This window comes from Vigna umbellata, chromosome 1, assembly GCF_029865625.1.
Source record: "Vigna umbellata cultivar VRB3 chromosome 1, Vumbellata_1.0, whole genome shotgun sequence".
NCBI classification, from domain to species: domain Eukaryota; kingdom Viridiplantae; phylum Streptophyta; class Magnoliopsida; order Fabales; family Fabaceae; genus Vigna; species Vigna umbellata.
Window position 1 is genome coordinate 56,161,094 of NC_142165.1, and position 26,527 is coordinate 56,187,620.

Consider the following 26,527-nt stretch of genomic DNA (forward strand, 5'->3'; position numbering starts at 1 on the left):
GTTGCTGAGATCAAATTTAAATCATAACATTATTTTATTAGTCGTCATAGTTCCTCACGTGAAACACCATTTCAACTAACACTGCTCACGTACTGTTCCAAGTTTCGATAAAAGGAAAGCAAATTACATTCCCACAAAACATCAACATGTGAACATATGATCTTTTTTCCTTTGATGTTTTTTTCTTCTTCTTCAAAATTAAGGTTTATGTTTTGAGGATTAAATAATTTTTTTTTTAAATTAGTATATTTAAAACAATAGTAAATAAGCTTATATTAAACATAAAATATAATTGATTTTTCAAAATATTAAAATATATGTTACCAGTTTTTCATTAAACAATATAGTTCCAGTAAGTATAAGTCTGTGCTGAAGTAATTTTGACCATTATTTGATTTCCGTTAGTTTTATAATTTTGTAAAATAATTTGGTATAAGAAGATAATTTTTAAAAAGAGCAAAAATGAATTTCAATTTGCAATAAAAAGTATTATAAAATTTAGTAGAAAAAGAGTATATTTGAGAATGACAAACTAAAATAATTTAATATGCAGAATCAAATAAATTAAAATAAGTAATCCCGCTATAGAAAATTTAAATTAGTTACTTTTCTTTATTTCTTTTTACTTATTTATTGTATTGCAATAGAAATATAAATATTAATAAAATTTTAATAATATAATAATTATATAAAAATAATTAATTATATTAAAACATTATGATAAGTAATAAAAAAGTTGACCTGATTACCTCAACTTGAAGCAAACAAGCCCTATATGAGTGCCACTTAAAATATAAATATGAAATGAAAACATAATTTTAATATGCTAAAGTCTAAAATACAAGTTATTTATTATTATTATTATACTTGTTTGTATCAATTACATGAATGACAGCCATCAAGTGATAGAGATACAAGAGTATAGAGTTCTTTAATCAATTCAAAAACTCTCAAAATTCCTTTTTTATCCAAACATACTATAAAGTAAGGTGCTACTATCTCCATCAGGATCAACTGGTATAAGATCACTCCAGATCAGTGATTTAATTTAACCAATCATTTTCATTTGAACTATAAAGTACTCTGTTACATTAAACAATGAAATGGAGAAATTTATTGTTCATAATAATTTTGTATATTCAAAGAAGATGGACAGCCATAAATAAATGACAGTTTCTTGCCACAAAAAGTGTGTTAACTTTTCATCCTTAACTTTTACAAAGAGTTATTTGCTCTAATCCCTTATCTGTGTTTGGTTTTGTTAAGATTAAACTGAGGAATACTGTGTGGAGATTCGGTGGGATTTCCCATGTTATATGTAGGATGCAAGTGGAGCTTCCAAACAAAGAACACCCGCTACCTCTGAAAGGTAGAAAAAGGTTTTTCACGGACTGGTTTCAGCTCCATGTCTTGCTGAGGAGATTCCTTGGTTCATTGTTTTTGTCTCTGCCAAAAAGCAACCCCATTTAATAGGTCACTCCTTCTTCCACATCACGGGCCACTAAAATACAACAACATTTTTATAATAGCATGCATGAATGATTCATGTATATGATATGCTAGTATACTAGACACAACACAATACTATATCCAACCACATTCATTCATAGCAACAAAGATTGTTAAAGTAAGACACCCTCTTTCTTCAAGACCACAACAATGGCCTGTGCTGGAAACAAAGTATTTGTTTTGCTGTGTTTCTTTGTGAAAACGTTGTTGTTGTTGTTGAGTTGCGGTGGTGTTTGGGGGCAGACATCTGCTATCTTTGCTTGTGATGTTGAGAAGAACCCTGCTTTGGGGGCTTATGCGTTCTGTGACAAGTCTGTGGGGGTGAAAGAGAGGGTGGCAGACCTTGTGGGGAGGTTGACATTGCAAGAGAAAATAGGGAACCTGGTGAATGCTGCAGTGGATGTGAGTAGGCTTGGGATTCCCAAGTATGAATGGTGGTCAGAAGCACTTCATGGAGTGTCCAACGTTGGTCCAGGGACGCGCTTCTCCAACGTGATTCCTGGTGCAACCAGTTTTCCCATGCCTATTCTCACAGCAGCTTCTTTCAACACTTCCTTGTTTGAAACCATCGGAAGGGTGAGGCTTCTCTTGCTACTTTTTTCTCTTGTAGCTTTCCCTTCTTCACTGTTTCGCAAATGCTGTTTGTTTGAGGTTTGAGTCAGTAGTTCTTTCTTTCTCTCTCAGAGTGTTTGGTTGGAATTTTTATATTACAGGTTTGATGATTCTAGTAAACGTGTACATCGATGCTTGTTGATTCTATTTGAATATTTCGCCATTGCATTCACAATGCAGTTTGATATTGATTCAATGAAGGCACAATAGAAAAGTAACATCCAATGTTTTCAAACACTTAATTAGCACAACCTTCACTTCTCTTTATCTCTGTTTTCTGCTTACATCGTACCACTTACCATGTTTACTTATTTTTATCTTTTTCACTAAGTGTCAAACAGCATTTTCAATGTCCAAAATCATTTTAGAAAACAAATAAGGACAAAAGTCATGTGATTTTCATTAAATTTTTTGTTGTATTCTCCTATTAAATTGGATTTTACCAAAAGCACTTTAAAGAATTACATCTTTCTCTCAACAGAAAAAACAAAATTAGCCTTGTAGTAACCCTTTTATTCTCTTACACAATGAGGTTGAAACTATTGATTTTTGGCTAAGAACAGAAGGTGGGATAGTTGAGGGCGTTGTTGTTTAATGCTTCTGGCTGGAAATAATTAGGATACAAGTTTTTGTGACTGAATAATAATAAAATCAAACCAAAATGCAGGTGAGTTCTTAGAGGGAATCTGCAGAATTATGAGGTTCTGAAACGAATTTATATAAAAGAGAGTTCTTTATTTAAAGTGATTATCGGTGACAAAGTTTTAAAATGAAACACGCACTCAATTTCAGATGGTACTTTAAAGTTGAACTAAAAATGTAGAGTTGATGATGTTTGAAAATATGAAGCACTGTAGTACAAAAAAGGCTCTCAAGTATGAAGTAAATGGCTATTTGATTGCAGGTGGTTTCAACCGAAGCCAGAGCAATGAACAATGTAGGGTTGGCTGGTTTGACATATTGGTCACCAAACATAAACATATTCAGAGATCCAAGATGGGGAAGAGGCCTGGAAACACCAGGGGAAGACCCTGTGCTCACAAGCAAATATGCAGCAGGGTATGTCAAAGGTCTTCAACAAACTGATGGTGGGGACCCCAACAGGCTCAAGGTTGCTGCTTGTTGCAAACATTATACAGCCTATGATGTTGATAACTGGAAAGGAATTCAGCGTTACACCTTCAATGCTGTGGTAATGATAATCTACCATTGATCTAAAACTCATGCACAAGTTCTTAAGGGTGGATTGGTGGGAATGCACAGAATCATTTTCATGCTTTTTTGTGTCTTGCTTGTTGATTTTTTAGGTGACAAAGCAAGATTTGGAGGACACATTCCAACCACCATTCAAGAGCTGTGTGATTGATGGCAATGTGGCCAGTGTGATGTGTTCCTACAATAAGGTTAATGGAAAGCCAACTTGTGCAGACCCTGACCTCCTTAAGGGTGTTATCCGGGGCGAATGGAAACTAAATGGGTACTTTTCAGTCTTTCTAAATCTTAGTATCTTACCCTCTTCCTTCCATTTTGTTTTCATTTCTGAAATACTTATATTCTCAAATTATTTCTCACTTTGAACATTGACAGAGTATTTATTAAATTTTCCAATAGTACCCAAAGAGATAAATGTACAGTAGATGTATCATTGTAAATGAGTGTGATTCTTTAACATATTTTGGTTTGATCATTTTACTTTATCATGGAAATGGTATAATCATTTTGCTTTCTTGTGATGTGTACTTCACCTTAAACCACCAACAAAAATGAGCCAGAGGGAGTGTATAATGATGTTTATTTACCATCGTTGTTGTTGTGTTGAGAATGATACGAATATAATGGCCCATGCAGATATATAGTTTCTGACTGTGACTCGGTAGAAGTGCTTTACAAAGATCAGCATTACACCAAGACACCTGAAGAAGCAGCAGCCAAATCCATTCTGGCTGGTAAAAAGGCTACATAATCACATATCTTTGAAATATCATGTCATTGTTTTTTACTAGACGTTGAAATTCTTGAGTGTCTTCTTTCAATTTACATAAGAAATACTTTTACTTATCTCTGCTATATACAAATTTTGATTAACAGGGTTGGACTTGAACTGTGGAAGATATCTTGGCCAATATACAGAAGGTGCTGTAAAGCAAGGGCTTATAGATGAAGCATCCATTAATAACGCTGTCTCCAACAACTTTGCCACATTGATGCGTCTTGGATTCTTTGATGGTAATCCAAGCAAGCAACCTTATGGAAATCTAGGTCCAAAAGATGTCTGCACTCCAGCAAACCGGGAACTTGCCCGTGAAGCTGCAAGGCAAGGGATTGTGTTGCTTAAAAACAATCCAGGATCATTGCCTCTCAATGCCAAAGCCATTAAATCATTGGCAGTTATTGGACCCAATGCTAATGCTACTCGGGTCATGATTGGAAACTATGAAGGTATCAAAATTTCTACCTCTTATAATTTGCTTGTGCAACATGCATGCCACTCACCCATGATCATATAAACATGGGAAACAGGCCAAATTTAGTCATTTATCAAGTATTATACTTATCCACATTCAAGTCTCATAGATGGAAAAAAAGTAAGCTGGAAGAGTTTTGGAAAAGAACAAATGCTCATCCACCTCACTGACTTAAATTAGTTGAAACGCACTTTGGTTTTGGAAAGATTGTTATTACATCACTTTGGTTCTTGAATAACAGTTTTTTAGTTGAAAATAGTCTAAGTTAAAGTTTATTGAAACTAAATTGATGTTATTAAATGATTGGTGTTCCATAATACTTTTTCAGACTAAACTTTACTCTCTTCACATTGTTTGATGTCAGAAGTTGAAGACTTGCTATCTTCCCTTTCAGCTTAAGATCACAGTTAACAAGTGCCTAAAATTTTGCAGGCATCCCATGCAAGTATACATCACCCTTGCAAGGCCTAACAGCTTTAGTTCCTACAAGCTATGCTGCTGGGTGTCTTGATGCGCGGTGCCCGAATCCAGTACTAGATGATGCCAAAAAGATTGCAGCCTCTGCAGATGCCACAGTAATTGTAGCTGGTGCAAGTTTACAAATAGAGGCAGAAAGTTTAGACAGAACCAGCATTCTTCTTCCAGGACAGCAGCAACTTCTGGTTACTGAAGTGGCAAAGGCATCCAAGGGACCTGTGATTCTTGTCATAATGTCTGGAGGAGGCATGGATGTGTCCTTTGCCAAAACCAATGACAAAATCACAAGCATCATGTGGGTTGGCTACCCTGGAGAAGCTGGTGGAGCTGCCATAGCTGATGTGATCTTTGGGTTTCATAATCCAAGTAAGTCACTCAAAAAGGCCACTTTGGATAAACTTATCCCTTGGTTACACTCTTTAGCTATTAGAGATGCTTAATACACTTCATTTTCTTATGTATTTTTCCTTTTAAGTTGGCTAGACAAATTTATCCAAAAGAGTTGTAGTGTTTCATCCCTACAATCTCTTCTCATAGCACACACTTTTCATTTCAATGATGGCAGAAGTTTGAAACTCATGGATGCTTATGGTTGTCTGATTCAGGTGGTAGACTACCTATGACATGGTATCCACAATCATATGTAGAGAAAGTGCCAATGACCAACATGAACATGAGGCCAGATCCTGCCACAGGTTACCCTGGTAGAACATACAGATTCTATAAAGGGGAAACTGTTTTCTCATTTGGAGATGGATTAAGCTACTCCAGTATTGTGCATAAGTTAGTTAAAGTCCCTCAGATGGTGTCTGTTCCCCTAGCTGAGGATCATGTGTGCCGTTCCTCAGAATGCAAGTCACTTGATGTTGATGGTGAATTTTGTCAGGACTTGTTCATTGATATTAACCTTAGGGTGAAGAACAAGGGGAATCTGAGCAGTGGTCATACAGTGTTTTTGTTCTCTACTCCCCCTGCAGTGCACAATGCACCTCAGAAACACTTGCTGGGTTTTGAGAAAGTTCACTTGATGGGAAAATCAGAAGCACTGATTAGGTTCAAAGTAGATGTTTGTAAAGATTTGAGTATAGTTGATGAACTTGGCAACAGAAAAGTTGCCTTAGGACAGCATATGCTTCATGTGGGAAATTTGAAGCATCCTTTGAGTGTGATGATTTGAAACAAACCTTCAAATATTCAGCACTCAATCCTTTCTTTTTTTCCTCCCTGATTTTTGGAAAAAAAATTAAAGGGGACAAGAAATAAGTTGAGGTAATTGTAGCAAATTCTCTTATTTCTTCTCGTTCAAATATAAAAATTTGAAATGCTTTTAAGGCACTGTGATGTTTGTCAGTATGACAATATCTTTACACTATTTAAGTTAAACCATCTTTCAGAAGATCTTCAATCACTAGGAAGAAACATGGATTCCATTTCTTGATGTTCTTGTAAATCACATAAAATGAGTTTCTCCTCCTTAATTTGCCAGCCTCATGGATCACCTCGATTCCACTGTTCAAGTATGATATACAACATATATCAGCTTTAACACAACAAAATATTTTAGCTCTCCTAGATTTACATATGAAAACCTGCATTCAAATATATCTTGAAAGCTTTTATGGCAGCACTGTGGTTCTCCAAAATCACAAGATCAACGATGCATTCAAACACACAAGATGCAAGTTTTTACGTTGTATGGTATAGAATGAATGATGGGAGGAGATTGTATAAATCCAGAATGTTTCAAAGCATTATCCAATTTTAAAAACCAAGATTCAACTTATGCAATAACTTTCAAAGTTTACATACTTTATGCTTGAAATCAATACTAAAGAAGTTTCACATACATATCTTCCTTGGTAGGAAGCTTTTCATTAGTTTATAAGATAGTCTTTTACTTTTACTTATTAGTTTTCTTATACATATTAAACAACTATCTTGTCAAAATGTATGCATATTCTTTGAAAAGTTTTATTTTCTATATTTTTAGTTTAGGTTATGGTGGAAATCAAAATTATTAGACACAATTATGGTCCATTAAACAAAATGATATTTATGTAATTTATTACAAAATATTTTATTTTAAAGTACATAAGGTAGTAATATTTGGTAAATATTACAAAATATTTATATTAGTAATATTTTTATAACATTAAAATAATATTAAGAAAATTTAGTAACACTTATAAAATGTTGTTTTCTATTGAAAAAATTAGTTAACAGCATTCTTATAATGTTATTTATTTATTGAAACATGTTATTGTAAAGATTCAGGAACATTTTAAAAATGTTGTGTTTCTAATAAAAGAATATTACTAAAATTAATATGTAAAATTTGTTACTAAATATTATTAGTGATATAAAGTGTAACATCTAAAAATAACATTCCAAATTATACAATTAGTGAAATTTACATGATTATATTAAATTATAATTCACAGAGTATAAATCATAATATTAAATACAATCTTCTTTTAGTAACAAAAACTTAAACATTAAAAAAAACTAATATAAATGACTCGTACTTAATATCATTTAGTATAGATATGAAAATCTTAAACTTGTTTCGAGCTTTAACAACCTTTAAAGCTTTAACAACCTTTAAAGACTCAACGCTACTCCTTTTGATATCCTACGTTATAATTTATTCTCATGAAATTTACAGTCATTACAAGTAAATAACACCAACACACAAAAATAAAAAGGATAAGTTAGAGATGATTTAAAAATTATAAGTTTTAAATAAAAATATAATATTCTAAAATTTGAATATAATAGATACCATACAATCATGCCATCAAACATACCACCAAGGTTTATCAAGCACATACATAATTAATAACTACAAACCCAACTTTTAAAGGACTAATGTATTGAGTAGTGTTATGAGATTTGACACATGCATATGTTCTAGCACTTCTACATCACAAGAGCTATAACTATAATGTGTACGCGCAGCTTTCCCAATCCACTAAGCATGATAGAATAAATTCAGTATCTCTTCTAAGTGTTACTATTGCAACACTCTAGATACAAACCTTCTTCGACTCTCACAACTTGTCATTGCCATCTATTTGACTCAAATTACTACTAGAATCAAGATAATCTCACCTCTACATTCATCATCAATACACCCCCACAATGAAACAAAACATGATAGAATTCCTTCTTTATGAATAACTACCTTATCATTTCGATCATATACATCTTCATTTTAAATAAGTATACCAAGACAGGTAGTAAAATCACATGAAAACAACAAAACATAAAAGAAAACACACTGTAGAAAGGAGCTTATGATGAAACATGAAGGAACTCAATGGTGCCAAAGACCCTTGGAGCTCAATGGAAGATAAGTGTTTAGTATAAACTAAGTAGCACCCGACACTAAGGACCTTTGAAGCTCACTATGAAGTGAGCCCCTAATGGTTCAAACATAGCGCCAGGCACCCTAGTTTCTAGAGCTCTTTGATTTTGATTTTATATACTAGTGTCTTCGCTCAACACCACCACATGAAAAACCAAAACAATAAGTATTTTAGCTTATTCAATTTGGCTTTAATTGATACTCTTACTTCTATTCAAAGTAAAATCTTGATACCAAATAACCCAATTATCCCTAAATTTCAAACAAAAACAATTATACATACACATATCTAATAAAGCTCATTCAATTATAAAACCAACATACGAACAAATAAAAAGATAATATTTTAAAAACTTGAATATAATTACATACCATACAATTATATCAAACAGCATACCAAGGTTCATCAAGCACAAACATACATTAATTAATAACTACAAACCCGACTTTTGAAGGACTAGTGTATTAAGTAGTGTTATGAGATTCAGTATCTCTTCTAAGTATTGTTGGGATAAACTTAAATTTTAGGGTTTTATTAATAATTTTGTTTAAATATTATTTTATTAGTTTCTGGGTATAGTAATATTTAGTTTGATTTGATAGAGATAAAATAGGGATAAGTAGTTATGATTTTCGGTTTATCTAGGTACAATATTATTTTATGATAGATTAAGCAGATTTTATTTTTAAGATAGTTAATATTTTATTTTTATTCCTCGTAATATTGTAAGTATTATGGCTATTTAAAGCCCTTCAATTATAATAAATAATAAGACTCAATTTCAGTAAACTATTTGAGTGTGTGTATCGTGAGATTTTCACAACAGTGGTATCAGAGCTTTATGCTTTGAGTACCGAGAGAGAAAAAGAGAGAGGAGAGATTCAAACATCGTGAGAGAAAAAGTGAGTGCTTGATTTTTTTTTGTGAGAGATGACAAAGGTATTCAATGGGATGAGTGTGCCACAATTGTCGGAAAATACCAATTACGACAATTGGTTTTTGCAGATGAAGGTTCTTCTTGGATCCCAAGATGTATGGGACATAGTGGAGGACGGGTACATTGAACCCGCGGATGATGAGCATCAGACAGTGAACCAGATTACTGCATTGAAAAAGACACGAGTGAAAGACAGATCGGCTTTGTACTTTCTGTATAATGTAGTGGATGAATCTGGATTCGAGAAAATAGCTAATGCAAAGTCAACAAAAGAAGCATGGGAAATTCTGAAGGTGGCATACAAAGGAGATACTCGCGTGATGCAAGTTCGAGTACAAGCTCTTAAAAGAGAGTTTGAACATATGGAGATGGATGAAAATGAGGGAGTTGCCGATTTTATAGCTCGAGTGCAGAAGATGACCAACCAACTCAAAATGAATGGAGAAGAGGTTCCTCCTAATCGGGTTGCGGAAAAGATCTTGAGAAATTTGACGGATGATTTTGAAAGTATCGTAGTCACTATTGAACAGACAAAGGATTTGTCAACTCTTACTGTGGAGGAGTTAGCTGGGTCATTAAAAGCCCACGAATTGAGGAAGAAAAAGAAAAAGAGGGAACCCAACAATCAATTACTACAGGTACAGTTTGACTAGAATAAATCTCGAATTACTCAAAGCCGAGGTCCTGGTGACAGAGGACGAGGTGGACGTGGCCGAGGTAATGATAATGAAGATTAAACCGGTCAGCAGAATTGGCATGACCGAGGACAAGGAAAAGGTCGAGGAGATCAGTCAAGAGTGAAGTGTTTTAAGTACGGCCACTATGCAAACGAGTGTAGGTCAACAAAATGCTACAACTGTCGCAAGTTTGGTCATATTGCAAAGTATTGCAAGACCGAGATAAAGGGGGAGATGAATCTCGTTACTGAAGATGTTGAAGAAGAATGTGGAATCATGTTGATGGCAAAGAGCTCGGATGCAATGGAAATGGAGAGCCCAATCCCAACAATGGATGAAGTGATCTTAGTAAAGGATGCAACAATTGTGGAGAAGAAAAACCTGGAGAAAGAACTTAAACAAAAGGATGAAGAGATTAAGCAGATAGGGAGACTTCTAGAGGAAGCTAATGAAATTATGAATAAATAGAGGGTTGAGCTTGAGGAGCTGAAGAAGGTGACTCTTGAAGTATCTAGTGTTCTTAAACCAGACGAAGAGGAAGATGAAGATGTTGAGAAGAACCGATGAAGAAGTCGGCAGAGATGGTTGAGAAATCGCCTAAGGTCAGGAATGAGTTGGTTAAGGTTATTGAGAAGTTAAACATAACAAAGTCAGTCAAAGCATTAAAGAGGTCAACCAAGGTAAAAGATAGGAGGGCAATAAGGAAAAAGAAGAACTCAAATTTGATTGAAAGAAACAAACCCGGAGTAGGATGATGCACATGGAAAGTCGAACTAAGGAAGAAAGAATTTAAGTTTATGGGAGAGTTTGTTCGGATAAACTTAAATTTTAGGGTTTTATTAATAATTTTGTTTAAATATTATTTTATTAGTTTCTGGATATAGTAATATTTAGTTTGATTTGATAGAGATAAAATAGGGATAAGTAGTTATGATTTTCCGTTTATTTAGGTACAATATTATTTTATGATAGATTAAGCAGATTTTATTTTATGAAATATCTTCCAATATCTTCCTTATTTTTAAAATAGCAATTTTATCCTTCCTAAAGGTTATCTCAGATTACTTGTTCTGTTTTGGAATAAATTTTCTGAATGTTTTAGAATATTGTTTCTGAAATAGGATTTTTGGAATAAGTTTTATATTTTAGAACGAGTTTTATAAAATGAAGTTTTTGGAATAAACTTTTCAAAATGCGTATGATATTTTCTAAAATGAATTTTTCGAAACGAATTTTTAGAGTAAACTTTTTTCTGAAACATGATTTTTAGAACAAAATTTATGAAACTGGAACAAATTAAATATGTTTCAGAACATTTATTTTACAGGAGTGACAGAAGTATCATAATATGACGAAGAGGATATTATAAATTTTTTTTTATGTTAATATGGGGTGCAGGGAGAAAACGCCGGATAAACTACCTAATTATGACCTAACCCACCACAATTCCTTTATTGCCATGGACCCTCCTTAACACATTCCTAACACTTAGAATAATATATATATATATATATATATATATATATATATATATATATATATATATATATATATATATATATATATATATATATAAAGCTTCTTTGTTTTCTTCTTGCAAGAATCAAAATTGATTTCATTTTTTACATAAAAATCTCACTTTTTTTAATTTAAACTCATACGTTTGGATGAATTATATCTAGATTTATTTCTATGTAATATATCGCTTAATGTTTTAAACGGGATTAATCTTGAGTCTGCTTCCCATTAAAGAATGACAAAAAAATTGTAAATTATAAAGTATAAATTTTAATTATACATAATTTCCACGATTTTTAATGTTTTTATTTCATATATATTTTAAATATTTTAATTGTAAGAAAATTCGCAGGAAACCAAAAAAAAAACTGAAATTTTTTTTTAAAAAAATTCCAAGACAATATGGTGAAATTATAAACATATTTACAGAAAAAGATTTTATTTTTTCACCCGAAATTCGTACATTTATAGTATGTTAGTATAAATTTGTTATGCATAGAAAATTAAATTTTATTGAAATTAATAAGTTATATTACTTTTTGTCCAATATTATATTTTAATTATATTGCAATATCCTTATTTAAGTGAAATTAAGAAAATGGTATTATTGGGATATATTAGCGAGTTGTTTCTTATTTATAAAGTTTGACTAACCAATTTTTGAGTAGTAATTTTAAGGCTTAATACTAGGTCCCATTTTTGTCAGTTTTGTTCGAAATAATTCTAATTTTTTTAAATGTTCAATGTAGTCCTAAAGATTGTAATTTTTGTTCAATTTAATTCTTTTTGCAAACACTGTTTAAATCGTTAATGACCAAATATTCAGCTGTGTAATCAGTGAATGACATATCATTTAACTGGTGACGTGGATACGAGGTGGATTCTGAATGACATGTCATTTATTTAATGAAACTCATACTTTTATGAGAGTGGATTCTCAAATTATAGGGTTTTTACTTTTCTTCTGTGAAGGTCATAGTGGCGTTGGATGTTAAGCAATCTTCTTCCCAAACAATTTCTTTTTTCAAACTAATTTTTAGGATAAAAATAAGTCAGAGTGTACATATATCTACCTCTTCTTTGAGCAATGGCATCAGCTAGATGAACTGCCACACTTGGCAGAACCCAAATTATCAAAGTTGCACTTCCTCTTCAACGAAGACGAAGAAATAGGAAGCTTTCCAGAGAAGGAGACCTGAGAGAGATTCGTGATCTGAAAAGGTGTTGCAGTCACAGGCGACGAGGAAGAGGGCAGTTTGGTGTTGGTGTCGCCGGTGAGGGAGGAGATGAAGGAATTAGAATAAGAGAAGATGATGGTCTTGGAAGAGTCCTTTATCTCAATCGGACCATTTTTTGGGATGAAAGGGTGTTCAGTGGGCAGCGAGATCTGCTGCAGCAGTGTTGCGTTGTAGAATCTAGGTTCAGAAGGAGGTGGTGGAGACACATGGGCTCTTCTGAAAATCACTTCCAAAAATAAAAAAAATTTATTTCACTATGCCTTAAAGTGTCCATGCCGGCAATTAAATGACATGTCATTCACTGATTGCACAACTAGATATTTGACCGTTAACGATTTAAACGATGTTTGCAGAAAGGACTAAATTAAATAGAAATTACGATCTTTAAAACTACATTGAACATTTTAAAAAAATTAGAATCATTTCGAACAAAGTTGACAAAAAATTAGAGCTTATTAAGCCTAATTTTAAAATGGATCAAGCCTTTTATTTGCATTTAATAAGATATTTTAATCAAGATTTTTTTGGGTTATAATAAAATAATAAATAGGAATATATATATATATATATATATATATATATATATATATATATATTAACATAATATAAGTATTATTTTATCATGAGGACCAATCTTGATCAGAATTTTTGTTCAAAAAGTAGAAATTAATGAAGTGGTGTGCATTTTTATCAAAATCTTTTACATATACATGGTCACAAATCTTAAGTACATACTTAAAAAAATTGTTATCCATGATTAAATTAAGCTTAAACTTATTAATAAATTTCACGATACTTTGGTGATGTAATGAAACACTTCAACTTTTAAAAAAAATTATAGGAGAAAAAAAAAGCTTGTTAATGAAGAAAAAGAAAACAATTAAAATCAATCCTAGAACTTCCTTTTTTTTTCGAAGATAGTGACAAATAAGTGTAGTTATATAAAATATGTTTCACACTAATAATTAGTTATTGGATTTCCTTGTTAATATTAGTAAAATATGATTAATCAATGTTGTTAGTTGGAAGACCTAGAAATTGCACAAACCTCCACCACAAGGTGGAGCTTCCTATAGTAATGCTAATAAAATAATAACATCAAACCTAGCTACTTCACCTTCTTTAATTACAATCAATCATAGTCTAATATCACCAACTTGTTTTTGTCTAATATGTGTATTAAAAATAAATTTTTCAATCAAATTTTGGTGGCAATGATATCATTGCGTGCAATCATTCATTAAACTACTTCTACTTTGCTATTATTTATTGGCAAGAAAATTACTTTCCTTTTGAAATATTTGTTGTTAAAAATAATACAAAGAAAATAAGAATATGACAATTAAAATGTTTTAACTAAATAAAGTTTGATTAAACTATTCAAAAACTTGATATTTTTTTGTTATCCAACTATTTCACGCTTCTTTTTAATGAGACGGAAACAAATAAAATAATTAGACAGGTTGAAAATAAATATTAAAATTAAAAATGTTAAAGAAAGTATTAACTTTTTTGATTTATTTGTAATAAAATGATAACGAAGAGAAGGTGTATAATTTGATAAATGTAGTATAAGAAAATGATTTGTTTGGTTGTGATTAAATTTAAGAGTAACTATAATATGACATATTTTAACATTTATTTGACAGGAAAATAATAATAAAAGAATGAATTTTTATATTTCTTAAGAAAGAAGAAAGTAAAAAAGAAAATAGTATTGTGTATCAAAATATATTTTTCTAAATTTTGTGATCTAATAATGTGACAAAGTTTTCCTGGAATGAATTTGTGAAAAATAATGGCTCGTTTGATATTCGAAGGGACAATGAGACTTTTAAAAATAAATTTAGTGTTGTCTAGTTTTAGTAGAACCCAAAAAGTTGGGTAAATAATATAAGAACAAAGGCTTGCTTTTGGTTGACGCCAAAAGGCAAACTAACGTATTCAGATCATTTGCTGACAGTTAACCTAACATGATTCTTTTCCAATTTTCTATTACTTTATTTAGCATCACTACATTACACCAATTAATCACACTATTTAATTTGTTTTTTCTATATGACATTTCACTTAGACTCAAACATTATTTAACTTATCATCACATAAAAATATTATTAGAAAGGAATAATAATAATAAAATAAACATAAATATATGCACAAAAGATACATAGTAAACTTTCTTAAAAGAAGTTAAACAATTATAAATATAAGAAATTTATATTTATCATAAAAAAATAATCAAAAGCAATAATTCCAGATGGTATACCATTTATAATAAATTTTAAGTCAACTTAAACATACAATATAATGTTTTTTCTCTTTACAAATATGAAAACATTTAAACTTCATTCTTTTACATATCTTTAAACATTTTTTCCATCTACATTTAAGATAGCAAGAAACAATTTGAAAACCAAAAAAAAATTACATAATAATACATAATATCTTTCCAAACAAACACATGTAAAATCAGCCTCATAAGAATGTTCAATATCAAGAATAGCTCTCATAATTCTAGCATATAAAGAATTTTGCACAAAAAAAAAATAGATAGTTTAAGTTAAAGCACCTAGTCAGATGAGTTTCAATAAGACGTTCACGGGGACTTAATGAAAATTATTAGATATATTATCTTTATCTCTTTATATTTTATCATTAGTTCGTTTGTTATTATTTCCTATTTGTATTTTGGGCTTAGTCCATATTTCTTCTATTATAAATACAAAATCTTATGTTTATATTCAACACAATGGAGATTAATCTTATACATAATTTTCACTATATTCAACATGGTATCAAAGCCTAAGGTTCTTTTGAAGAAAAATATGTTTTTGCTTGTGCCACTACACCCACGATTATCGGCGACGACGCCATCTATCACTATCAGCGGCGTTGCCATCTACCGTTGTTGACGACACCACTGTGCCGTCAACGACACTTTCATCCAAGCTCCTACGCACTCTCAACGCCTTTCGAGGTTGTGGATGTGCTCCCTTTTCTACTATGTGTGGTGACGTGTCCAGACTTCTTTCAAGCAACGGTTCAGAGCATTGATGTCGCTCTTTTTTCTCTTTCAAGTTTGTCGTGCATGGTCGTATGTCTCGTCTCCTCTTAGGTAGTTATTCGAAGCATCGAGATTTCTTTTTTCCTTTTTCAGGTGCCTTGATTGGAGAATCTTGGATTTTTAAGGTTTCTCTCATGTTCATATTTGACTTCTTCCGTTATTGTTTCTTTTGACTTCTCTTTTCTCACAATTGCATTTAATATGTCCATATATGTTTTTTCTCCTGTGCCAAAGATGACTTTTTCTAGTTTATTTATAGCCATGCTGACTCTTCAACAATGACATCTTTATCTACTGGATTTTAACAATGTATGATTTGCAAGAAGAGATTTATATTGACCAACCTCCCAGATTTGTTGCTCAGGAGAGTCTTATGGGTTGATATTTCGTCTTCTATGTTGTCTTAGCAAATCATTAACAATTTGGTGTCACTCGAGTGTAGAAGCAGATATTTTCACTAAGTCTTTATGGATTATATTAGTAACAAACTTGGTACATATGCACTAGCTTGAGGAGAAGTGTTAGATATATTATCTTTATCTTTTCTTTATCTTTTATCTTTAGTTAGTTTGTTATTATTTCTTATTTGTATTTTGGGCTTAACCCATATTTCTTCTATTATAAATAGAAGAAATATAGGCTAAGTCCAAAATAATGAGTATATAATGAGTATCTTAAACCAAATAAATCATATCAAATACAAACTAAGAATTGATAAAATATAATGAGTATATATGCACATAAAATATTTTATACAAAATATTTTACACTAAACTCAATTATTTGGGTACATGTCCTTGACATCATAATTCATTGGAAGTGTGCCCTTGTGGTGATCTCTACTACTTTATAGATCCATAGCCAAGGGATTATCACTCAATAACACACAAGGTTAATCCCTTCCACGTCTTAAACCAAACAAGCCCATAGACAAAGATCTCCTATAACTATCACCATATAACTCATTCTACTCTATATGAGTGTGAATGGTTATTAGAGTATCAAGATACCCCTTACTAAATTCATACATCAATGCGCACACTAGCCTTACCACAAAAATAACTTCTCCTTTAAATCCCGCAAACACCATCAACATAGATGCCCACAACAATAATTTCACCTCCACTAATAACAATCAAAGTCATAAACATAATTAATATCCACCACAAAGCCTCCAAAAATAGGGCCAATAGAGAGTTAGAATATTTCAATACAATCCCAATAACATTTAGACATAAGTAGGGCTGGGCAAAAATAACTGATCTGTATTGTACTATAGTTAACTATACTATATTATACTTAAAAAAACTGATCCACTTTTACTAAAAGTTCAGTATACTATTTTATGGTTTAGTTTTTAAAAACTGAACTTATAACAGTTTCGGTTCAGTTAACTGTGAAAACTGTATCTACTCTTTTCTTTCTCTAGTTCCCATTCAATTGCTCCGTCTTGCTAAGAAAACATTATTTAATAATAAAATATTAATAAAAGAAACCGTTCAAATAAAAAATTAATAATGAATTTTTTAAGACAATTTTTTATCACAAATTTTTATATTTTTTCATCAATAAATATATATTACTTTTTAAATAATATTATTTTAAGTAATAAAAGTAAAATATATTTTTTTAAATTTAATTTTATTAAATGATTAAGTAATATAAATCATAAAAAAAAGACTATATAAAAAAATGATACTTTAAATATATTATATTCTTTAACATATTATTAAATATGTAAAAATATGTTAAAAAAACTTTTAATGATATTAAAATGTGTGTAAGCACACACACTAAAATAACTATTTATTTTAAAAATCAACTTACTTTAAAATAAATATCAATATTATTATTTTTAAATGATAGTATTTTACATACTAAAAATAAAATATATTTTTTAACGTTAAATTTTATTAAATGAATATATAATGAAATATCATAAAAAAATAGTAATGTAGCAAAAATAATTAATATTATAGAAATATCAAATGACAAAAAAATTAACAAACGTTTATCAAAGAGTAATTTTTCTAGCATCATCTTTTATTATATTATAATAATTAATAAATATTTGTTTAATTTTTACATAATAAAATATAAATAATAAATAATTGATTAATAAAACAATTTTACGAGGAACAAAATAAAGATAAATAAAAAATTATTTTAAAATAAAATAAGTAGATAAAAAGATAAAATAAATTATATACACTTATAAAACAAAAAAATATAAATAAAAAATTTAAAAAATAAATATAAAAGTAAAATAATATTCATGACAAAATAAATATAAATAAAAAAATAAAAAATAAAAAAATAAAAAAATAAAAAAAATAAATAAATAATAAAATAATTTCCATACACATATAATAATAAAAGAAATATAAATAAAATAGAAAATAATAATATCAAATAATTAAAAAGTTAATTTGTAAGACACTTATGAATAAAATAAAATAAATATTAAAATAAATTTCAATTAAAAAGAACATGTATTGTTATACTATTCAGTTTAAAAACTAGTACAATTCAGTTTAAAATTAGTACAATTCAGTTTAAAATTAGTATAGTTAGTAGTTCAGTTTAGTTTATATTGTAGTTTAATACAATTTAGTATAGTTCAGTTCAGTCCAGTTTGATAAAACAAAAAACAGTTCAGTTCAGTTGTCTGAACTGTTTTACAGCTCAGTTTATACAAATTAGTTTTTAGTTCAGTACAAATTTTAGTAGTACAGTGCAGTTCAGTTCTATTTGCCCACCCCTAGACATAAGATTTAAAATAAAAGCATCTCTCTCGAGCCTCACAAACTCATTCCTACTATACTACTACATATTTCATCCTTCACTCAATACCTAAAAAGAGGACATGAGGTATGTATTTATAAACTATCCAGGGTGGTACTCAACTCAAACATTGGAACTTGAGTTGTCGAAGTTTTATTCCAGATCTTTCCAAATCGTCTTTCTTAAGACTTAAGCTCAACATTTTGGGCTCAAGCCATAAAAGTTACATTCCAAATACTTCCAAAGCTTTCCTCCTCATAAGGATTTGCTCTTGTGGCCTAAGCCTCATGTTTTGATGCTTCAACCCTTGAGATAAATTTTTTCAAAAGGAGTCTTCAAGTCTTAGTCTTAGCTTTAGTGCTTGAGGTTTCCCGTTGCAATGAGTTTGCTTGTGTGGTTTAGGCCTCAACTTTATTGCTCAGCGGCATCAATGTCAGTTTTGTCCAAAATTGCTTGAATTTCATCCTTTTTTTATTTTTCCATTATGACTTTCTGTTAATATAAAGAACTACAAAACAAACTAAGCAAAGCCTAAACAAAATAAAAACAAGATAAGTGCCAAAATTATCTTAAATTTCACTTAAATTGGATGCTTATCCATTTTGCAATCTACAAAACGAACTTTGAACATGGCGCTTAATACGTCAATATAGTCCACCGGGTACGAGGGCAACATATAGTACTAGTCCATAGACAATCTGTCTACGATGGTAGAAAACAACCTACAAAAAATTATTGTATTCTAGGTGTGAATACTGACATAAATCAGATAAGCAATCGGGTCAATTGTTTTGTTGTACTTGTGGATGTTTATGAGAATCCTCTTTGAGATGTTGGCCCGAGATGCTTCCGTTGTGAAAGGATGGAAGTTCTCAATGTTAGATGGACATGAGAAGTTGGTCCTCTCTCAGAAATTATGAGGGTGTACCTAGGAAGCTTAACGTTCTTCCCGATTTACCTCGTCCTTCTAACGATTTACTTGCCTATCAGGATGTCCAGCAGAATTTTGAGACTTTGCTGACTCTTCATCCTGGCAGGGGTTGTGATCTTTTCACTTATCGTGATCTCGCTTTGAGTGGCAGGATTGGCCACAAGTCTCCCTAACTTTGTGTCGGGTTAACTTGCTCTGATTTCCTTGGGGTTTATGTCAATCTGATCAGTCACAAATCTTATGGGAATCTTGTTGAGATGGCGGGTTGCGCTCTACCAGGAGTTACATGGACCTCCTTCCTAAAGGTTTTCCTAACGTGTAGAGGTCCAATCATTTTTGTGATGCCTCATTTTAGGACTTCCTACAGGTCGATGAGTGTATGTCTATAGTACTGGTGAAGGGGTCCTTTGTCGAGGACGAGGATGAGACTTATCATTCTCCCTCATCTTCTAGTTTAATGTCAGGAGGTCAACTTGATGTTGGCACACAAGGCTTCAAGCTTGGAGTTGTAGCATTTACGTTGCTCCTCGTTTTATTGGATTAGCATTTGCATTTGATTCTGAATGGTCGCCACCAGGTTGGACTCCATTTCGTGAGATAGTTAGGGTTGATTGTAGGGTGGTGACCATAGGAGAGTGAGGACGAGACAAAGTTTGACTCAGGAAGGACACCAAATGTTCGTACCAAAAACCTATGCATGGACTTTCAGACAGGTGGCAAGATCCGAGTGGATTTAAGAACCTTGATGTGTACTCTTGAAGGGTTGGAACACAAGAGAGGATTCATTTACAAAAGACGCTTTGGTGCTCAAGACAACAAGAGAGTTTAGATCTTTTAAGTAAGAGAGAATGAGTATGAGAAAATGAGTATGAGTGAATGTGTTTTTTTTTTTTTGTGAAATACTATGTATATTTATAAGGTTTCTTGACCACATGACTCTTACAATAAAATTAGTAATATCAAGAAAATATCAAATAATATCGAAAAATATAATGATTTACTGTATATATGATAATTACAAAAATAATAGTAATAATATGACATCTTACCTAATTTACCAAATATTATATAAATATATAATATTGAAAAATATTATGATATAATTAAATTATCAAAATTTGATTATATATACTAGTAATATATAAATATTTACACCAATAAATATATCTCGTTTTCGAATCATTTTAGATTAACAAAACTAAATTAACATAATATAACTTAGCCTATTGGTTGAAGCCTATTGATTGAGTGATGTATATACACTTTGTAAATCACAAAAACATTTAAAAAATTACTAAATAATTTCACGATTTATACCTGAAAATTTATCCTATTTTCATACTGATAATACAACCATTAAACTAATTTTAATGTTTAATTTAGTTATATCTTAATTTTTTAAAAATAATTTAAATAGCTAGCACGTACAAATATTGAAATTTAAAGAAAAATATGAATAAAGAAAATAAAATTGAATTTACATTGAATACTAATTTGCACGGAAGATTGATTGAATTCGAAACGAAATTACATTTTTCAATAATTTTATGAAAGTTTTCTATTAATTTAATAGTTAAAATAAATGTTTCTGCTTACATTTTACAAAAATAAAATAAAATAATTAACTCAAACAAACAGTTATTAAGAAGTTACAAGAGGCATAAAATTGATAAATAGCTTGTCAAATTAAGATGTGATATATATATATATATATATATATATATATATATATATATATATATATATATATATATATATATATATATATATATATATAATTAAAGAATATTATTGTGAGGATCTAGATAGATAGATTGTTGCGCGCGCATCAGAGTTACACATGGATATGCCCGCAAAGACAAAGTACGAGCAAATACCAAAGTACTCTATATTTCATCATCATGACGTCATACCATACTTTCATGTCGTTTCTCTCAACGGATCATCGCGTGCAAATTACGATAATCTATTATTATAAGAATAAATAATAATTCATGGTGGGGTCTGCGGGTGAGGTTCTGGCGTCACCAATGATCTCCTTAGAGACTGCCCCCATGTGTGTCGCATTCAATTATTGATACCTGCATCAGCCTCTCCATGGATGCCACGTGTCCAAAGCCTTAGATTTTGACACCGGAACCGGACCCACCTGCACCGTTCGATGGCGGCCCTGGTTTGGCGCGTAGCAGAGAGAGTGGAGCCTCCGAGCATTTACGAGACGCACAAGCACACGCATCCCACACGCTCGAGACTCAGCGTGCACCGCAACGCGTTGAAACATTTGAGGGTTCCATTAGGAGGCGCTGTGGCCGTTGATTCAGAGGAAACCCCCTTCGAAGGATCGTTGTAGCGCCACGTGGCGAGTCTTTGCAAACAATTTTTGGTTGGATGGATATGATTGTAGCGGCGCTGTTCTTGTTGGATGCAGCGAACCGGCGATGAAGCTTAGTTAGTATATTTGTCGTAGTTATTGACGTGGCGTGTCTCGGCTCGGTTTCTCGTTGGCTTAGCTTCACGAGAATAATACAAAACAATAAATAAATATTTAAATTGATTAAATTATATTTAAAATGATAAAAGAAACCTAAACTATGTAACCACGACAATATAAAATTTATAGATATTAATATAAAACAATATATTAACATATAGGAATCTACTACTGGCATCTTCCTATATTTGCTAATGTATAACATTTTCAAATTATCAATTATTTTTAATTTAACGTTTTTAATGTTTATAAATCAAAATTTAGCATTTATATTTCATCAAGCATTATGCGCGTTTGTTGATGCGAAGCAATTGAGTATATATATTGCTAAGGGTTGTTTTAATTAGGATTAATTGCATAACGCATTGTTTTAACCTTAGTATTTAATGGGCTTAATTTAATTTACATGTAACGAGTTTAACTAAACATAATTCTTGTTAAAGTAGAAATTTGGTACATTTCTGTAGTTAGAGATGGAAGTTATCTCAAGTTAGTTCAACTTAAAAAAAATGAAATGAATATAAAGACAAAATTAGGTTACTTTAGTTCAATGTGATTTACTTTTTTACGAAATCAAGAAACAATCAACTCGTACAAATATTCCATGTCATGACTTGATACAATAAGTAACGTGACTTACCTAAAGTTAAATAAATATAAATAAAATCAAGTATTATTTTAATTTTAAAAATTACACTTAATTTTCGTGAAATCCTATTAAAAGGATGCCTACATCCTATTTCGTTTCAAAATAGGTATTTACTTCATTTCCTCATATTTGTACATGGCTGAGTAAAATATTTGCACCCAAAAACCGAGAAGTAAAGCCAGTCCACGGTCGATTTTAATCATATTCGGGTTATCATAGTTAAAAAATACGGATAAAAGCATATTATAATGATCAGATTCGTATTTTAAATTGAAAATTTATGGATATCCGAATTAATCCATATTTTATCATATCCCCTACTCTTCTTAGCTTTTTAAATCCTAATCTAGAAATTTCTTGTAGTTTTATCTATTATTTCTGTATTATATGTTTGTATGGTCAATTATGAATTCATGGTTTATGTGGTCATTAATAGCACTAGAATAATTATGATGATCATATTTGAGACTAAACATTTGGATAGGTCATTTTTAATAACAAATAGACTTGATGATGATTAACTTACAATAAAACATGATTAACATTAATTGGATCATAATTAGGCTTTGAGTGGATTTGAGGAAATGGATTTGAGGGGATTTGAGAGGATTTGAAGATAATTTTTTTTATCGTTTTTTTGAGAGGTAAATGAGAGTGAATTTAAAAATAGTTTTTTTTAATATGTCATGTCAATACAATTCTATACTAATTCTCACAAATTTTATTTTCAAATTCACTCTCATTTACCTCCAAATTCGCTCAAAAAAACGATAAAAAAAATTATTTTCAAATCCTCTCAAATACCCTCAAATCCACTCAAGAGAACAGGGCCTAAAGTTTATTCCAAAATCTGTAAATACAATTTTGAGATAAAGAGATAAGTGATGACATTTAATATACATTAATTGTTATAATTGCTGGATCTTTACTAATTTTGACATCAGAGTATTTTCTGCGGCTAAATTCCTAACTTAACCGAATAAGATTCAAAACAAACCATAACATAGACGAACACTAAACATTCAAGACTTAGTGAATAAATAACCTCGACCCCATGACTGAATCAATATCATTCTTCTTTATTGTAAACACCTCAAATTGAGCACCAATCTCAATTTTGAATTTTTGTTTAATTTTAGTCAATATAATATATTTAAATAAAATAAAGAAAATGAATGCCACTTGATGAATAATATAAGGAGATGAGTATCTCATTTGTTAAAAACATAAATGTCAATATTTATTTAAAAGTAAGAAAGAATATATAGATATTATTTTATTGAAAAAACATAAAGTAGGTAAATATTTATAATAAAAATAGAGGACTCATGTCATTTATTTTAAAGAAAGAATATATTTTATTTAATATATTTAAATAAAATAAAGAAAATGAATGCCACTTGATGAATAATATAAGGAGATGAGTATCTCATTTGTTAAAAACATAAATGTCAATATTTATTTAAAAGTAAGAAAGAATATATAGATATTATTTTATTGAAAAAACATAAAGTAGGTAAATATTTATTTTAAAAATAGAGGACTCATGTCATTTAACAAAATTTTAAATGAATTACAAGTGTTTTTTTCCTTACTTTTGTTTAAGATTCCTATTATACTTATAACATCAAATAATCATTTATTAGTTTGTCGGATTTGAAATAATACTATAAACTTTGTTGGATTTTAGAAGTATATAAAGAAGTATATAGATAAGAGAAGTGGATTAAAGTATAGATGTGTGGAGAACATAATAATTATATATAAGTATGTTATATTTACGATAAAGTTAAATTGTATAAAATTGTAGCACATTGTTAATAAATTGAGTACGTTAATATGGTAATTACTAGTAAGTTTATGAGAATAAGTGTACGAAGAAACGAGTTTTGTATTGATGTTTGCTAGGTTATGTGTTCTTTTTTAAAAAAATTACTTTTAGAGTTGATATCACTTAAATAGCAAAGCATTATTCAAGTTACACTCAACTAGTGATTCATTATTGTGTGCACTACTTAACATTGTCCAAGTGTTAGCATGAATGATCAAGTAAGAATGTTATAACTCAAACAATGACTAAACAATGACTTGAGGCTTAAATGAGAGAGGGACTAGGACAAGTTTTCTCCTCAAGAATGAGTGACAAACAAGTGAAGTAAGACATGTAAGCGTTGAAGTGACAGTGGTGTCATTAGTGCAACTAAGACTTTCTATGTTAGTTAGAAAATGATTTCTATATCAACTTTGGAACCAACATAGTACAATCAATATACAAAGTTTTCACTTTCTATGCTAGTTCCAAACCTGACATAGAAAGTCTATATTTTATGTTTGTTATGTAATGTCCGACATAGAAAGTGTAATTTCCATCTTTTTTATTCTTACTCAAATGTTATTTGATCTCTACGAAGGACTCATGAGGGTAGTTTTGGAAGAGTGCGAGAAAGGCGTATTTTCTCTGAGTGAGGGCTTGGAGGAAGAAGCCCTTGATGAATTTGTGGTTGGACTCCGCCATGTCAAGGTAGGCATAGATGTGAAGGAATTTGGTGAACTTGGAGGAGGACATAAAGGTGTCATAAAGGACGTTGAGATTCTAGACCTTATTGTTGTCAAAGAGTATGAAGAAGGAGGCGTTGTCGAGCAATATAATGACACGTGAGTTGGAGTAGATGAAGGGCTTTAATGACATGTTGGAGCGAATGACGGTGGATTTGTGGCAGCAAATTCTGGAAACAAAATATTGATTAAGAGAGAGATAAAAGGAATGAAAAAAAATCCTAAATAAGAAAAAATCACCCATTTACCAAACGAGAGATTTACGAGAGCAATAACGACCCAATGAGAGCGGCCTAGAGAGAGCGAGAGCAACCAAGTCAAAGTGAGAGCAAGATCAATAACCATTAAAGTGATAAGGAGATGAAGGTGTAATGCAGTGTAATAAGGAGGCGAGGAGGAGACAAGGGTGTAGAGAGTAGGAGAGTTAAGAGTGTGAAGTGCAACAGGAAAAGACTGGGAGAGAATAAGGAAATTAAAGATATTATATCGGTTAGTGAAGAACTGACATAGTATTTTCATTTTAAATTTAAAATAATATAATAAATTTGAATTTTATTACAAAATTGTCATCACTCCCACTTATTATGACAATTCTTGTAGTAACCGAATAGAAAATCTTGTACTTTATTACAAAATGGTTATCACTTTAACTTTGGCAGTTTGAGTTATAACTGACATAGAAAATCTTGTTCTTTATTATAAAATGGCCATTGCACCCTCTTACTGTGACAATTCTAGTTAACTGACATAGAAAGCCTTAGTGTATTTACAATTGTATCATTGCTTTACTTATTATGATGATGGATTATAACTATAAGTCGTTATAAAATCCAATTTTTTGCACTATCAAATACTAAAAAGTGTAATTTATATGTGTAATTTATATGATGAATGCTCAAGCAATATAATGTGTCACTCAAACAGGTATGAAGCGATTAAATTAGTAATTTTTGAAATTGTTGAGTGATATTGCAAATAGTATCTCACATTTTGAATAACACTCATGCGATGCGATAGTCATTTAAGTGTTGGACGAGTATGTGAGCAAAAAAGAAAGAAAATTAATTCTTATGTATAGAATTTTATCACTCAAACGATATAAAGTTGCTTAAGTGAAATTTTTTATTTCAATTAAAAATAAATAAAGTTACTCGATCGAGATGAACACGTTCAAATTAATGATGAGTGTATCTTTAATAATAATATTGTGACGAAGCATATGTCCGAAATTTATGTGTTGAAATACAAGTG

General features: G+C 30.7%; 3 protein-coding genes across 3 annotated transcripts; 2 read left to right on the forward strand and 1 right to left on the reverse strand.

Annotated features, from left to right (window-relative positions):
• The first annotated feature begins 1,604 nt into the window (after nucleotides 1-1,604).
• Nucleotides 1,605-6,335, forward strand: LOC148205820 (beta-xylosidase/alpha-L-arabinofuranosidase 2-like). Its single transcript, XM_088103862.1, has 7 exons — nucleotides 1,605-2,085; nucleotides 3,026-3,313; nucleotides 3,429-3,598; nucleotides 3,970-4,067; nucleotides 4,210-4,560; nucleotides 5,019-5,429; nucleotides 5,669-6,335. Exons 1-7 carry the CDS (start codon nucleotides 1,660-1,662, stop codon nucleotides 6,238-6,240), a joined length of 2,316 nt encoding a protein of 771 aa, XP_087959988.1. The 5' UTR covers nucleotides 1,605-1,659; the 3' UTR covers nucleotides 6,241-6,335.
• Nucleotides 6,336-9,361: 3,026 nt separating this feature from the next.
• On the forward strand, nucleotides 9,362-10,513 carry LOC148205821 (uncharacterized). The gene is made up of 2 exons (XM_088105438.1): nucleotides 9,362-10,006; nucleotides 10,118-10,513. The coding sequence occupies exons 1-2, from the start codon at nucleotides 9,362-9,364 to the stop codon at nucleotides 10,511-10,513; spliced, it is 1,041 nt and encodes a 346-aa protein (XP_087961564.1).
• A 2,143-nt stretch (nucleotides 10,514-12,656) lies between these two features.
• On the reverse strand, nucleotides 12,657-13,075 carry LOC124821479 (uncharacterized). Its single transcript, XM_047293363.2, has 2 exons — nucleotides 13,062-13,075; nucleotides 12,657-13,017 (listed from the first exon to the last, which is right to left on the reverse strand). Exons 1-2 carry the CDS (start codon nucleotides 13,073-13,075, stop codon nucleotides 12,657-12,659), a joined length of 375 nt encoding a protein of 124 aa, XP_047149319.2.
• Between the last annotated feature and the right edge of the window lie 13,452 nt (nucleotides 13,076-26,527).